This window comes from Aulonocara sp. 'chitande type north' Nkhata Bay, linkage group LG7 (assembly GCF_057382095.1).
Source record: "Aulonocara sp. 'chitande type north' Nkhata Bay isolate Kocher_YH1m ecotype deep benthic linkage group LG7, A_spYH_male_GT1.1, whole genome shotgun sequence".
Classification (NCBI taxonomy): domain Eukaryota; kingdom Metazoa; phylum Chordata; class Actinopteri; order Cichliformes; family Cichlidae; genus Aulonocara; species Aulonocara sp. 'chitande type north' Nkhata Bay.
The window spans coordinates 3,170,131-3,185,174 of NC_141350.1; the positions used below are offsets into that span (position 1 = coordinate 3,170,131).

General features: G+C 43.3%; 3 protein-coding genes across 5 annotated transcripts in view; 1 reads left to right on the plus strand and 2 right to left on the minus strand.

Moving 5' to 3' along the window:
• Positions 1-576: 576 nt before the first annotated feature.
• ribc2 (RIB43A domain with coiled-coils 2) lies at positions 577-2,748 on the plus strand. 2 transcript variants are annotated; one of them, XM_086297969.1, is made up of 7 exons: positions 577-759; positions 1,167-1,248; positions 1,343-1,663; positions 1,755-1,873; positions 1,972-2,145; positions 2,249-2,415; positions 2,503-2,747. In XM_086297969.1, exons 3-7 carry the CDS (start codon positions 1,351-1,353, stop codon positions 2,570-2,572), a joined length of 843 nt encoding a protein of 280 aa, XP_086154095.1. In that variant the 5' UTR covers positions 577-759; positions 1,167-1,248; positions 1,343-1,350; the 3' UTR covers positions 2,573-2,747. The 2 variants fall into 2 exon arrangements, with proteins under 2 accessions (XP_086154095.1, XP_086154094.1); XM_086297968.1 differs by lacking the exon at positions 577-759 and adding an exon at positions 856-1,061 and having other exon boundaries at positions 2,503-2,748.
• Positions 2,421-8,623, minus strand: ada2a (adenosine deaminase 2a). Of its 2 annotated transcripts, none has more exons than XM_086297967.1 (11): positions 8,374-8,623; positions 7,747-8,071; positions 7,363-7,579; positions 5,522-5,735; positions 5,283-5,410; positions 4,570-4,660; positions 4,329-4,437; positions 4,006-4,163; positions 3,470-3,672; positions 3,167-3,392; positions 2,421-2,797 (listed from the first exon to the last, which is right to left on the minus strand). In XM_086297967.1, the coding sequence occupies exons 2-10, from the start codon at positions 8,048-8,050 to the stop codon at positions 3,302-3,304; spliced, it is 1,515 nt and encodes a 504-aa protein (XP_086154093.1). In that variant the 5' UTR covers positions 8,051-8,071; positions 8,374-8,623; the 3' UTR covers positions 2,421-2,797; positions 3,167-3,301. The 2 variants fall into 2 exon arrangements, with proteins under 2 accessions (XP_086154093.1, XP_086154092.1); XM_086297966.1 differs by having other exon boundaries at positions 8,348-8,623.
• An 850-nt stretch (positions 8,624-9,473) lies between these two features.
• The window catches only part of cecr2 (CECR2 histone acetyl-lysine reader), a 34,450-nt gene continuing 28,879 nt past the window's right edge, over positions 9,474-15,044 (minus strand). Inside the window, exons 17-19 of the mRNA XM_086297970.1 lie at positions 12,778-14,815; positions 12,400-12,456; positions 9,474-12,267 (exon numbers count right to left, since the gene is read on the minus strand). Coding sequence (XP_086154096.1) covers positions 12,405-12,456; positions 12,778-14,815 — 2,090 coding nt within the window. The 3' untranslated portion in view covers positions 9,474-12,267; positions 12,400-12,404. The remainder of the gene's footprint in view (positions 12,268-12,399; positions 12,457-12,777; positions 14,816-15,044) is intronic.

Consider the following 15,044-nt stretch of genomic DNA (forward strand, 5'->3'; position numbering starts at 1 on the left):
CTGACGTCTTTTGTCCACTCTTTCACTCCTTTGATTTTTTCCTCGTATCTTTTCTTTGTCTTTTCGTCGAGTCTGTCTTTGTACGGACTGGCATTGTTCTCCTTTTGTTTTGTACATTCCTTTTTTGTGCGGCAAAGAAAAAAAAGAAGGTATTGGAACCGGAGAATGAACGTTTTGCAGTGCTGCAAATGTTTGCATTTGATGCGGTACTTGGATTGTTTTGCCACGAGTTCCCGGCATGCAATGCGCGAAAATCACGTGATTGCTAAACAAGGGGGAGGGTGCATCCAGCCTCCTCGGCTGTAATTGGTCCAGCCCAGAGTCGATCATGACCAATTGGCCAATCCAACACCTTTCATTATATATACCCTTCCTAAAAAAAAAAAAAAAAAAAAAAAAAAAAATCCATTGGCCCATAAAAACAAAAAATCGCCAGCGGCCCACCGGGCAAATGCCCGGTATGCCCGATGGCCAGTCCAGCTATGATCTCAACCAAATCACGGAGATGTCATCGATGAGCATGGGGACATATGTCATCAAGATACAAAAGTGATGGGAAACCGACATCAGGGAACTTTTAATCTGAGCGTGATGGGAAAATACTGTTGCGTGTCCCTCAAACATCTTTTCTTTAGATCTTAAGTGGCAGGAATGTGCTCTAACGCCGAATAGAAACATCAAAACTAACATTCTGGGAGAAGGAAAAAGGATCGATCGGATAGTTTGGTGATGTTCATCTCAAAAACGTGACGAGCAAATGTGAGTCGGTCTGCTTTCATTAGCTGAAATGTTTCGATCCGAGGCATCTGGGGTGAGTGCTCCGGAAAAAGCCGAGGTCTTACGACGGCTCGCGAGCACTGGTGTCTTAGCAACCAGTGTGTTTGAAATCTAAGTTTCCGATGGGAGCAAATCCTCAGCTAAATTGTAGCCACCGCTGAGCCAAAATGCTTAAAACTGAACTACTTTCAGAGCGCCTCGCCAGAGCCAGTCTGGAGAAGCGTCGCAACATAGAGACTGAAAGAAAAGAAAGGATTTTTAATGACAAGCTGAGGACGATCGGGGTGCGTGTTTGAGGCTCTGCTGTGGGTCTGAATTAAACAGAAGTGGAAAGTCCGCGGCAGAGGAGCTTAACGCACTGTGTTTGTCTCTAAATGACTGTTCTACAGGTTGACAAGGAAGCCCTGGATGAGCAGGTGAAAGAGAAAAGGGAACAAGTAGAAGCTGCAAAAAAGGAACAAAACGCTTATGGTGAGTTACTTCAAATTTGTTTCCTGATGTGATGTCATTCAATCCTTCATTAAAGTGAACTGTGATACATGTGTGTCATGTGATCGTCATGCAGATGCTGATATGCTCCGTTATGGCAAAGTAGCTTGCATTGTCGACAGCCGCCAAATGAAGGAGAAGCGTGCACTGGAAAAAGCCGTTGTCGCCTACAGGCAGCAATACCAGCACCCTGAAGATCGGCGAGAGTATGATTTGAATGATCCCAGCCGTATTAAAAAAGTAGAGCAGAGTGATGCACAGATGATGCCTCCTGGCCTGGTGGGTGAAGACCCAGAAAGTAAGATCAGGCAGCAGAACCAGAGGGAACAGCTCAGAGAGTGGCTCACCCAGCAGCAGACTGAGCAGGCAGCGGAAAGGCATCAACAAGAGCTGGAAGGTGGGTTTTGCCTTAAAACCATGCTTGATACACATGCTCAGTTCAAACACAAAAGTCAAGCTCACGTCATAGTCTCTACTGAAATTTTTAGAGCAGCGTTATGACCAAAGCAGAGTAGGAATGGACAACAGAGCTGTGCAACTTCAGAGCCTTGAGATAGAAAGGAGAAAGGCAGCTGCCATCGCCACTAAAGACTTCAATCGGTCTATGGTGAGTCAGAGGAATTTAACTGCATTAAACGCTGCTATAGGCTTCAATAAACATTTTTTTATTTCCACCTTGTTACTCATGTGTCTCCACGGGCAAAGGCTGAAGAAAAGCGCTGTCAAGACAAAGAAATCAATGGCAGGCAAAGCCAGTTTCAAGGTACCCCGAGTACGGTGGCCGTGCCCGGCCTGAGTCCCAGCAGTGACAGGAGAACAGCTCCTGAGAGCCTGCAGCAGATCATTCAAATCCAGAAACATCAAATGGAGGAGAAGAGGGTAAAAAAAAAATACATGTTTGCACTCAAAGTGTGGATTATTTAAAAGTTAGCCCATATTAAGCATTTTTCTCCTAATGTGTGTGTTGTCTGTGCATGTAAAGAGAAAAGAACTGGAGAAGAAACAAGAAGAAGAGCAGCACGATCGCGTGCGCCTGAACTCAGCTCGTACCACTCTGCTTATTGAGCGGCAGCAGGCACGAATGAACAGGCAGCTGAGGCGAGACCTGGACAGCGCCAACGCCCAACTGGCCGAAACACACAAACAACAGTTAGTAACTTTTGAGCAAAATTGTTTTTATTAAATTTAACACAGTGTACACTGTCTCGCTGTTTTTAACAACGCTTCATTTTTAAGGAAACCAGACATTAAAAGAGGATGTATTGATGACAGCTTCTTCTCCAAGTTCAACACCTGCAGCAGATGAGGGGTGATGCACCGCTCTGATACCAGTGATGGTGTTACATAAAAAGAACAATGAATAACCAGCTGCTTTTATGTGAAATGTAGTTCAGAACATTCATGTTTGCATGATTTGAAAACTATTAATTAAATTTCAGATACTGCTTTAAAAAGTAGCCTCTGAAAGATGATTACTTTTTGTGTTTCAAGTCTTTCGCGCAGTTTTGCCTGCATAAGCAAATATTAATTACTAGTCAGTTGAAGGCATAAGTGTTAAAATTACATTCAAGTAAAAAGTCTTACAGATGTTTTTTTTTTTTAAATGCTGTCTTTAAAGGAAAATGTTCCATAGGTCATGTGATTTAAAACACACACACAAAAGCTACCTGTCACACTTATGCAACATGCGAGAGAACCACAGAGAATAAAACAGCAGTTAACAGCTCAATCACTTAAAGCTGTGTGACACCGTTACTGTATTTAACATGGCATTGTGAGTCTGTTCTACCTTTTTTAAAGGCTTTTTTTCCCCCCACAGTAGCCGACATGTTATGACACATTATTTCATTCATTACAAAACATTGTGGGCAACAACACTATATTTGTGCCGACCACAAACCTACTCAGTGGCTGTTTCAGCAGTTTTTGACATTTACACTCATGATTCAGCTTCGACTGTCCTACAAAAGGCCCCTTTCACAGCAGAAAGGACTGCTTGTATCATTGTTTGTCGTTTTCAAATGCAAGTTTACTACTAAAAGGCATTTTCGGAGACAAACTTATCCCATCTTCTCTGCCACAGAGACAGTGCTTTCTCCTTTTGCTCGGGACTCAAAGAACTATACCTGAAACACAGACACAGGAACATCAGTCACCCAAAAGCATGCTAGCGCACACAAGTCACATCTTAGCAGAGCTTCACCTGATAGAGTTTATGGCCAGCTGTTTAAGGGAGCCTACATGGGAACGCATGCCCCCCAAACCAACGAAAGCTTCATAGAAGTCATAAGAGAGGCCAAATGCACCAAATATGGCGGGGTCATCAGAGCTGATGACAACCGGGTGGTTTTCAGACATTAGTGCAGCAGCTGGATGGTTTCGCAAGTCTTTGACCAACTTCAACACCTGGGTAAGGGTATGTGGAAGAAGAAGATGAGACAAAGGGTTTTAGTCCACTCGCACTACAAACAGGAAAACATTACCATCCATGTACAGCAGGGGTGGGCAACTCCAGGCCTCGAGGGCTGGTGTCCCTGCAGGTTTTAGATGTGTCCTTGAACCAACACAGCTGATTTAAATGGCTAAATTAGCTCCTCAACATGTCCTGAAGTTCTCCAGAGGCCTGGTAACGAACTAATCATGTGATTCAGGTGTGTTGACCCAAGGTGAGATCTAAAACCTGCAGGACACCGGCCCTCGGTATCCTGCACTACAGTATAGTGGCAGATAGCAGTGTACCTGGTTGGAGATGGGGCACACCTCCACAGCAACCCCATATTTTCTAGACCACTCTTTGGCGACTGGATGGCGCGTTAGTGCAAATCCATGTCCAATGCGTGACGTATTAAAGAGAAGAGCATCCAATATGTTCTGATCTACTTCCGTACCCTGAGAATCTGCACACAGTAAAGACAAAGAAAATGAATGACTTACAAATACTCTTTTGCACTCTCTGGATTAAACATATAGTAAACTTCACATTTGTGCAGTTTTACATATGGGGGTTAAAAACAAACTTGTGATTGTTATACTGGTACACTGGAATCATGATGAATTCTCACTTGTCTCTCCAGCATGGAAAAAGAAAGGAAGTGGGACCCCTCTCTCTACAGGGAGCGACAAGGCATCTCTGTAATACCACAGGGGTCTCCCGCCATCCTCCCAACCCACCTGTAACGCAAACACAAGTTTTCGTGTTCTTGTTTTCAACATATATAGAAGCCATGACACCATTTCAGTCCATTTGGGATCTTCCAGCATGTTTTGTTTTCAATGATTTCAAACTGTAAAAGTGTTTCTTACCAGATCAAAACCAGCCATGATATCAGGAAAGTCTCTGTACAGCTCCATAGCCTGCTCCACAACTTTAAGCATTGTGTTAGTGTTTATTGTCCTGAAATACACAGGAACAGAATACTTTATCAATTCCAGTTGCTCCAAGACGGTAAGAACAGTAACTAACTAAATTAAATAAGTTACAAAATATAACAAAATAGCTCCAATAGTTACAACCCAATCGCTTCCGTTTATCCTTTTTTTTCAGGGTCGCGGGGGGCGCTGGAGCCTATCCCAGCTGTCATAGGGCGGGTACACCCTGGACAGGTCGCCAGTCTGTCGCAGGGCCAACACACAGGGACAGACAGCCATTCGCACTCACATTCACTCGCACATTCACACCTAGTGGCAATTTGGATTATCCAATTAACCTATCCCCACAAGCTGCGTGTCTTTGGACGGTGGGAGGAAGCCGGAGTACCCGGAGGGAACCCACACAAACATGGGGAGAACATGCAAACTCCACACAGAAAGACCCCGGCCTGATGGTGGAATTGAACTCAGGACCTTCTTGCTGTGCAGCAACAGTGCTAACAACCGTGCCGCCCCAGTTACAAATACCTCTAATTATTATAGGCAGAATTGATCAGTGATTAAATCCGCATTTTATCTGTCAGAAGCAGTGTGGAATTATAAATAAATAGTACTGACTAATTTTTAAAAGCACTCAGAGCAGCAACCTTTTGGCGGTAAAGATGATTCTCACGCCAACAAAGTCAGGATGGTTTGCTACAAACTGCCTTGAGATGTCCTGGCAGGTCTTCAAAATCCAGGCCTTGTCATAAGTGCGGCCATCCAAATCATATATCTAAATATAACAAAGAAGAAGAAATTAACACGTGTGAATCCATTGGGTACATCAGACACACAGGGAAATCAGTATATATAGAGTATAGTTAGAATGTAAGTATTAAAATACCTTTGGAAGTATAGCGCGAAGTTCAAGATACATAACATTGTCCATGTAGAACTGGCTGAGGCCCTGGTAGAAATAGTCTTTGAACACAGGAGCATAAGTAACCAGACCATACGCTGCCTGGAAGGTCTCTTCAAATATACTCCACACCACAGTCTGAGTGGGGTACACTGCCTCTGGATCCTTATCAGTGAAGAGCGTCAGATTGCCCATGATGCTAAGACCAAGTATGCAGATATGGTTGTGATAAGACCAACAACTGGCTTATACTCCATACATCAAACATGCACAAAACATTATATTGTTAACATTTTCCTGAGGTTGAAGTTAAAACTATGCAGGATTATTATTAACTCTTTGAAAAACAACAATCACTACATTGTCAAATTAAACCGTCCTACCTTTCATAATAGCCGGGCTGTTTATGATTACGATAACAGACTTCATTCCCTTTAATGAGACTTCACCTTGTTCCTAATAGTTTCAGTTAACTGATAATATCCAGATGTAATATTTCACAGATTTAAAGCCACTTAGTTGTGCCAATAAAATACAAATACAAGAAGGACAAATAGGGATGGGTATCGTTTAGGTTTTATCCGATACCGGTGCCAAATCGGTACTTTTGAAACGGTGCCGGTGCTTAAACGGTGCTCGAACCGGTGCTTAAAGAATGGAGAACACAAACTTTGTCCAAAAACCTCTCATGTTCAGCTGTTTGTTTGTTTTTTTGTAAAAAGATAACAATGTTAGCCTTTTCTGCAGCTATGGGGCATATATATATATATATATATATATATATATAGCTGTTTCCCACTTTTTCTTTGGTCATTTTAGCCTTTTTGTCCAGGGTGAAGGGAGTATCTGCCATCAAACAAGAAGACAGCCGCATGTAGCTATGATGATGTTTGTTAGTTCACCTTACATGCATTAATGTAATAACGTGGTTAGCCTACTCAACGTAAATTACACACCAACAACATTAAGCTCCTCACGCAGAGAAGAACGGCTGCTGCTGCATCATCATCCTCATCATTTCTGCTACACTGGCAGGGCTAGGGGCCAGGACTCTATTCTTCGGGTTTTTGGGGGATGTTGCTCCGGGTCCGATAACTGGCAACCCACCCAACGTGCACAGTGTGAGGTCTCGCAGCAAGCTATCAAATACAGCGCATTTCTCGGCTTTTAAAAAAACGCTATGCGTCGCCAGGTGTTTCATCAGTTTCGAGGTGTTTCCTCCTTTGACAGTATCACAGTATCAGCTTAAAGCACTTGTTGCTGCTGAGTTTGCATATTTTGCTGTGAAGTACAGCCAGACTTTTGACCGCTTCGCCTTGGACATTTTTAATCTGTAGCTCTGCTCTAACAGAACGTACGTACCTGGCCCCGCCTACTATCCTCGGAAACGTAAAATGATTGGCTAGAATCTAAAGTGTATCACAGCTCAGGAAAAAAAAAGCACCGAAATAAAGCACCGAAATAAAGCACCGAAATGTGCGCTGCTTTTCGGTCTGGTTACTACCGTTTATGTCAGAACCGGTGCCATCATAGCACCGGACACCGGTACCCATCCCTAAGGACAAATTGATACTGTTGCCTATTAATTTTAGGAGGCCAGAGGTCAAAAATCAGAGGTGCACTCGAGGCCATGTGTTACGGGGGTGCTCTCACACATGATCTCAGCATTGACAGGAAAATGTATGGAAATGCAGAGAAAACTAAATATACCAATAAGAAGCCTCACAGAAGCTTAAAGAACTCGGTGGGACGATTACATAAAAGTTACGCAAGAGTGTTTCTGTCTCTTTCTAAATTATTATTTTTTGCAACACAGACAAGATCACCTGTTGTCGAGATCTGTGGTGTTCACGGTCTTGGCCCTGAGGCTTTCCAGCAGGGACCAAGAAGAGCAATATGGCAGAGGCTTCGGTTGCTGAGACGAGAAGATGAATCTGACGGACCGGCTAGTAAAGCAAATATAGCAATGTGGCCGATAGCTCGCGTTCTTCACCAGCCATTCTACATCTACCATGGAGAAGTCATGGAGATGTAGAGCTCCACCTGAAACCGTGAATAATAAAATTATAATGAAATAAAAACTGTGATACTCTGCATAAATATTTTGCAACATTTCCTAAATGAGAATTTTGTTATTTTCCAATATCTTTTGAGAATACAATATTATTGTGTCAAAATTAGGTTCTATCCATGTTTCTGTCAGTAGCTACCTTTAGGCATTTTCTGCAGCAGCTTGAAGATGGGACTGTTCCTGATGAGTTCCCTGGCTTTGAAGAAGTGCATAGCAGGAGGGAATTCCTCTCTTTCCATCTCGTCTTGTTTCATTTTTAACAGGCGAGCATTCAGACGCTGTTCGGCGTCAGTCAACACCTGCTGCCCACCTGTCTGCATGGAGGACTCCTGCTTTATTAGAGCCTCTCTCTGCTTGGGGTCCGGGATGGACATGCCACCGGTCAAGTAGAGTATCGACAAACAGAGCACAGCCGCGTGGGGTCGCTGTAGCAGGGCTGCCATTTTAGGTAGAGAAGGTGGGAGCTGGTTTAAGACAGAAAACGCCACGAGTTAAAGCAAACTGCACTGAGAAAGCACGGCAGCCTCTTTGCGGAACAGAAAACAGTTGTTCTGGGGTAAAAATAAAACGCCAACCTATAACACCGGCGAAACAGAGAAAACAACCAGGTGCCGCTTCCTCAGCGGTTATTTCCCTTACAAAATTCTATCGTAATCAGAATTACTTTTTAGAAGACAAATTCACAACTTATCACAGCAGACTAAACACAGAAAAAGAAACAGGGGCTATCGTTAAGTTACCTTAGGCTAACAGCAGCCCGACTTACTCAGAGTGTTGGTGCACAGCGACTAGCTTAGCTGGTGAAGACGACTTTGTAAACAGTCCCGGCGAGAGTCGCTTTATGAACAGAGATGATCGGAAAACCTTGCACGACTATGTCAGCTAAAAACGTCCGCATTCTCTTTTAAGTTGCGCTTTTAAGACGACAGACTCACGAAAGTAAACACTCTGCGAGACGCAACAACCTCCGTTGTATGTTTTCTCTTTCTCACTCCGTCGCTTTGCTTAGAAGCCTAATGATTGGCTAAAGCTTTTCCCTGGAATAATTTGATTGGTTACTCTAACAGCGGAAACCAGTCGTCAAGAGAGAAAGAGAGAAAACAAAGTAACGATTAACCAAACAAGAACGAAAAAATATTTTTGCTGGTGACATCATAATTACCCTGCAAACAAACAAAAAAAGAGGAAAAATACGGAAAATTCATTTCACTGTTTGTAAAACAAAACAAAAACCTTATGGTTTTGTTGATAATAAAAACGAGCAGTGGGTGGGGCAAGAGATACACAGAGATACACACAGAACTTGCCATCCTTGTTTCCTTTGTATAAAAGCAAAACAAACTTTGGTTATTGTTTCCACAGCTTCATCAAGTCAAGTTTTAGTACATTTTGATCATATAGTAGTTCTTTAGCATTACTGGCATGTTGCGTTTTGCATTTCCGTATTTTAAAAGCTAGTTGCACAACAATGTGCGTAATTGGGCTCAATTAAAGCGCCTTAATTACATGCCTCATTTGCATTTTCTTTCTAATGCCAATTTTGGCCTCATTAGGCCTAAACAAAAGAATATATTACTTTTTATTAGGAGGAGCCCTCTGACGTCACATCTGTGACTCCTGCTGACAGGAGAAGGGTCAGACAAAGCAGCATTCAATCTGTGGAGGGTGTTCATCACGAGGATAAACACTAATCAAAAGTGATGGTGTAAAGCCTCCAAATACATTAATGCATTGTCATGCATCAGCCGTCACATTGTGGACTTTTTCATTTCATTATTTTTAACGTTTCAGTTGCTCCAATAGTCATTTAAAAAAATAAATAAATAAACCCAACCCAGTGTTTATTTCTCAAAAAAAAGGCCAAAGTGATGTTTGAGAAACATTTTTTTTATTCCTAAGAAATGTACAGTAGAGAAAATACTCCATTCCATTTCCAAAATAATCTATGTCAGTCAGATAAGAACTTGTAAACGTCACTTCAAAATGAAAGACAGGTCTTTTCTTCTCCAATGGCTACTGAGGTAAAAGACGACTGCTTAAAAACATCAAAAACATTGAGAGAAAAAGAGACAGACGCCAGAATTATATTAAAACAAAGTCCAAAAATGTACAAAAATTCTTAAAACAGCAAATAAATATGATTCACATTTAATCACGCCTAACTGGGTTACAACTAGTGCAGAGATGACAGCAGAGTAAAGTGAAAGATGAACGCGCACTTCCAGTCATCTGGTGCCGATTGTATGCACCAGAAGAAAAGAGAAAAAAAAAACCAAAAAAAAAAAAACATCTGTACACACAAACACACACACCTGTACATCATAAGATAACATCACAACCTTACAGACCTTATTAAAAAAAATAAAACAAACTGCCCTTCATACATTAGACAGCACGAGTGAACACCCTACCTCCTTAGTGGCCCCACTGAGCTCACCAATACTGCCTATTTTAACAAAATAGCAAATCATCTATGACAGGTCTTCTGTGATACATTTACAAAATTGTCTCATAGCGTCTAGCTTTCCCCGACCCAGCTTCTTTTCTTTCTGAATATTTCATTACAACATCCTATAACTTAAGACATTCTAATGCTGCCAAACTGTATACAGCCCATTACAGACCTTAGACTGGACTACTGCCCACAACCTGTAGGTGGAATGGCGTTTGATCTGTAGAAGTTAAGACATAGTCCCATCTTAAAATACTAAATATTGTCCATCATTCTCTAATAATATTTTTAAAAAATGATGATAATGAAGGTGCAATACCATGGAACAGTGGACGCCTCAGCACCTGCAGACAGCCGAGTAATCACCTCTACTTGAGGTCGTCAGTGAGCACCATAATTAGTCACAGAGATCCGACACACAAGCTTTTTATTTCCCACCAAAGATGGTAAAGCATTGTAAGGCAATTTCATTCTCAGTTCTACAGTCATGAGATCTAAAAGTGGTGCTAACATCAATTCATGCTGGTCACAGAACGTCACCCCACAGGAGTCTGGCAGAGTACGAGAAGAAGTGGATAGACTTTGTAGATGCCACAGACTGGCTAGATGAGGTAGATTATTCTTTTTTCGCCATTGCTAAACTTCCCCAGTGGGGCTCGCAGACAAAGAACCAAAATTCATTGTGATGACAAATGATTTGACATCAAATTAAGTGGAATGTAGAGTAACAAATTAGATCCTATTAAAATCCAATTAGCTCTGACGAAAGCAATATATTTAAAAAAAGAAAGAAAAAAAAAAAAAAAAGGGGGCAGTTATTTATTATTAAGGCCAATGACTCTCACAAGTCAGCTTCTTCATGAGGTGGATTGATTTACCACAGCTGCAGTTTCATTTTCTTTATGCTGTTCCTCCTTCAAATAATTCAGAACAGTACCCGTATAAAGAAACTGTACACCCTGAGGATATGTTTAGTACTGACACGGGGAAGGAACCGTAAAGGAACAAAGAACTAAAACAAACTTGTTGGAGGACACTCGAATAGCCAAATAATTTTTTTGTGTATGCATTTGCTCTGTGCACGTATATACACCAGTGAGTATATCGTCCGAAATAAGTCTGTGCAGTGAAGGGCGGTGATTAATATAGTATACACTCTTAGATACATTTACGCATTAATAAGTATCGACTAAAATACGACTATCCAAGGCCACTTGGTTCCAGGATGTCCAGACTAACAGAAATCCATAGTGCACAACAGAGAATCACACATATTTAGATAATAATGACACCACCCTTGCCGGTCCCTCTCTGCTACTCAAAGACATTCAAACAAATGAAGGCAGCTTTGAATGATGCATATACTGTGTGTGTGCGCCAGAGAAAGAAAAACATTAGAGATTGGGTGGAAATGAACAAGAAATGGGTGGGATGACTTGTGCTTCAGATGGATGATCAGTGTTGTTTGTTCTTTCACATTCACTCATACATTCATAAAAACAAACCAAGGCAACTACCAGGGGCTTTTGAGTTGACTAGGTTAGGGTGACAGTCTCATAGTACCTCCTTTTGTACACCTGAGTTTAGATATGGTTGGAGAAGAAAATCGTGGTCAAAAAGAAAACAAACAACCAACCCCAGTCCATCTCCTCTTTTTCACAGTCCTGTCAGTAGGTGCAGTATCCTGCCCTACAGTCAATAGACAGGATAAGAACATTATGTTCAGTGGTCACTAATCCGTCCTTTTACAATCTGACGGCTCACGTCGAAGAGTGCTGTCCAGTGTTCTTGAAGGCAATGTCTCCTGTGTTTAACAGGTTGACATAGTGGTTAAAAGGGGCGCCCCTTCTGCAGGAGGTTTAAAGTTCAAATGCTCACGCTGGGAAGCAATCATGCTACTGGAGTGTCCTCGAGCAAGTCGGTGAATTCCTAACAGTTTCACAGCTATTCTGTCAGTGACCTCCGTGAGCTCTTGCGGTGGAGGGCACACGAGAAAGAGAATTGTTCTCCAAGGCTCAGTAACATTTCACATTTTAAATTCTACTTTGTAGTACCAGCTGCCTGGCTGGATTTTTAATCCCACTGCTGAACAAAACTGTTGCACAGTGGCAGAATATCAGTAGGAAATATATTCGGAAAAAGTGTCTCTTCTTCTCAGAAGCGGTTTGGCTCACTGGTTTATCCAGATGTTCGTTGACAACATCATCTCTGAAAGGAGAACAACAACAATCAGTTAACAATGCCTCTGGCAGTATTCATCTTGCTGTTTCGACTGGAAACCTAAAAATCAACAGGATAAAACACAAGTTTTAACAATTTATGAAATGTCTTTATACTCACTTTAATCACAATCCCTGTTTACTGCCAAGGCCGCTTGGAGCAGCCATCATCTGTTGTCTGTAAATAAATAGACTTGTTAGCTCTTGCAGTCCGAGTGCCATTGGTAGGACAATAAGACTCTGCAACATTATGCTGCTTGGTTAAGACTGTGAGACTGATGTGGTCATTTTATTTTCTTATTATAGTGTTAGCCTTTAAAACAAGCAAACTAAATTACAGTAGTGATAAGGAATGCCCACCAGAGTTTGAGATCCAAGGGGACATTTTCACATTTTGTTTTGACATAAATATATCAGGTAATAAACCGAACATATTTAAGCCATCATAATTAACAACAGTCAAATACCCACTGACAATATAAACTTTGTAGGAATTTACCCTGGATGCATGAAGCGTTCTGGTCCCACACCTCGCTGCTGAATCATCATGCCCTGAAAGTGCCCCCCAGGTCGGGGGTGTCTGTACATGACCATGCGTGTTTGGCCAGGGGAATAGGGAAGCTGCTGGGGCCGCTGCAGAGCTTCCATCAGGTGTGAGTGGGGTCTTTGAGCAGCATAGTGTCGTGGATCAGGGTATGGTTGGCCAGCGTAAGGGGATCCATTTCCAGCTCCACGGGCCTGGGACATCATATGATGGACGACACCTTGCTGCATTCCTGGATGTAAGGCTCGAGGGTCGTACACAAAACCGGACGTCATGTGCGCCACAGACGCATGTGGATGCTGCATGCTACGGCGTTGAGCAGCAGCATTATGGCTGTCAAGGTCCAGGATTTCTTTTGGGCTTTCAGGTTGCTCTGAGCCCTCATTGTGGGGCCGCTTTGCTGGACTGCCATTAATGCTGCTGCCTCCACCAGCTTGCTGGTTTTCACACTTCCCTTCGCCTGTGCCTCCAGGATGAGTCCCTGTTCCTGGCATTGGGCCTGGGGAAACCAAACTTGTACCGCTGGAGCCTTCAGACCCCAGCGGTGAGACACTGCTCTCCTTTAGCTGACCATTAGCTCTGGCACTGGCTACAGGTAAGTAGGCATTGTGTGGCATTGCCTGGTGAGACTGATAATGAGGCCGATGCCACTCCTCTGGAGGGTAACCCCCTCTGCCCGTGGCTTGGTTATGGGCCTGAGTTTGGGGATGGGGTTGGGCATAGTAGCGCTGCTGCTGCTGCTGATACTGATGAGGTGGGTACACATTGCCATGACCATGAGGGTGCGGTTGACCTGGCACGTGGTAGGGGTAGGTTGACCCTCCCTGCTGCTGCTGGTAGTTGGTGTTGGGAGCAAGATTGTGGAGAGCATTAATGGACTGGTTATGATATGGGTGGTGAGCAGACGGAGGTATGGACCTATTCATATTAGCCCGGTTGTAGTGTGGAAGTGGAGGGTTCCCCATGCCGTAAGTACTCATAGTTGAATTTTCTGGGCCTTGCGAGTGAGGAGGTACGGCTGGATTGTGCCCATCTGATGGCCCGCTTGGAGCCTGTATTCCCACATTACTACCCACCAACTGAGTTTGATGGCGATTTGGACTAAAAGCCGGGTGTTTATAAACACTTGATGTCATCCTGGTGTGCTGTGGAGACATGGCAGTGCTTCTCGTGTCCAGCCTCGTAGGCTCGCTAGGCCTTTGATCTCCGAGATCAGCTGGACTGGGCTGAGAGGGTAATAGAGGGGCAGGATGGCTGGGTGGCAAAGAGGTCAGAGGGGCTGGGTGTGGGGGTCCAGGCTGGGCTCCTTGAGTAGCGCCGTGTGGCATCCCATGCATGGGACTGCTTTGTGTAGTGCAGTGTGGTGAGATGCTTTGGGGGACATGATGAGAGGTTAGCAGAGAATTGTGTTGCTGTGTGTTCTGGTTCAATGGCTGAGGAGAGCTCTGAGAGTGGCTTTCAGGAGAGGTGCTGCCCGCCTCAGGTTGCTCATGTTTTTGAATGGCTTGCTGGGGTTTGCCTTCCTGATTTACACCATCTGCGAGTTTTAAGTTGTCTGGCATTTGCTGAGTGGAATTCTGAGCTGCTGCAACATCCAGTGGTGGGAAGTTCTGAGGAAGAAGTGCAAGGCTTGGAACATTTGGCTGTGGACTGTTTGGTTTAAGCTGTGGGGGATTGTGTAGAGCAGGATCAGTGTTACTCGAGTTGGGATGGGATGAAACAGGAATGGTACCATTACTTTCACTGGCAGAGTGTCCCCGACTATCCAACTGGCTTTCAGCTGAACTCTGTGCGGCCGCTGATCCAGAAGGATTCTGTTCTGATCTGGCCAAGGTTGGGGCTGGGGGGCTCTGCATTTTATCCGCAAGCCCACAGTATTGCCTTGTGGGGCTAGGGTTGGATGGGCTCTCTTGGTTAACTGGAAACATGTTTTTGTGTGATGGAGCTTCTTCGGAAATGTTGCTGGCAGCCATCTTGTTCTCTGACGTTGTGCCTGTTAACGTACAGGAGAAAACAATGTTGCAGGTTAGACTGTTTTACTATGACTAGAAGTACAATGCACGCGTTGTCCCCGTTTTATGCCACTTATCCAAAAGAAGCACAATACAAATCAAATTTTAAAAAAACGTTCTGTTCCATTTCTTTACAATTAGGTTATAGAAACATTTAAAGGCGTCCCCGTGAGGCTGAAATGATGACATGTAATCTCTTTTATATTTTCA

What these genes read in the sequence shown, in the direction of transcription:
- ada2a (XM_086297967.1), bottom strand. Translation starts at nt 8,050, where the DNA reads ATGGCAGCCCTGCTACAGCGACCCCACGCGGCTGTGCTCTGTTTGTCG. An exon ending in TTCGCGCTATACTTCCAAAG is followed by an intron (nt 5,411 to 5,521) that starts GTATTTTAATAC and finishes TGTTATATTTAG; the next exon opens with ATATATGATTTGGATGGCCG. An exon ending in ATCATCTTTACCGCCAAAAG is followed by an intron (nt 4,661 to 5,282) that starts GTTGCTGCTCTG and finishes TGTGTATTTCAG; the next exon opens with GACAATAAACACTAACACAA.
- ribc2 (XM_086297968.1), top strand. Translation starts at nt 945, where the DNA reads ATGCTTAAAACTGAACTACTTTCAGAGCGCCTCGCCAGAGCCAGTCTG. An exon ending in ACAAGCTGAGGACGATCGGG is followed by an intron (nt 1,062 to 1,166) that starts GTGCGTGTTTGA and finishes ACTGTTCTACAG; the next exon opens with GTTGACAAGGAAGCCCTGGA. An exon ending in GCCGAAACACACAAACAACA is followed by an intron (nt 2,416 to 2,502) that starts GTTAGTAACTTT and finishes TTCATTTTTAAG; the next exon opens with GAAACCAGACATTAAAAGAG.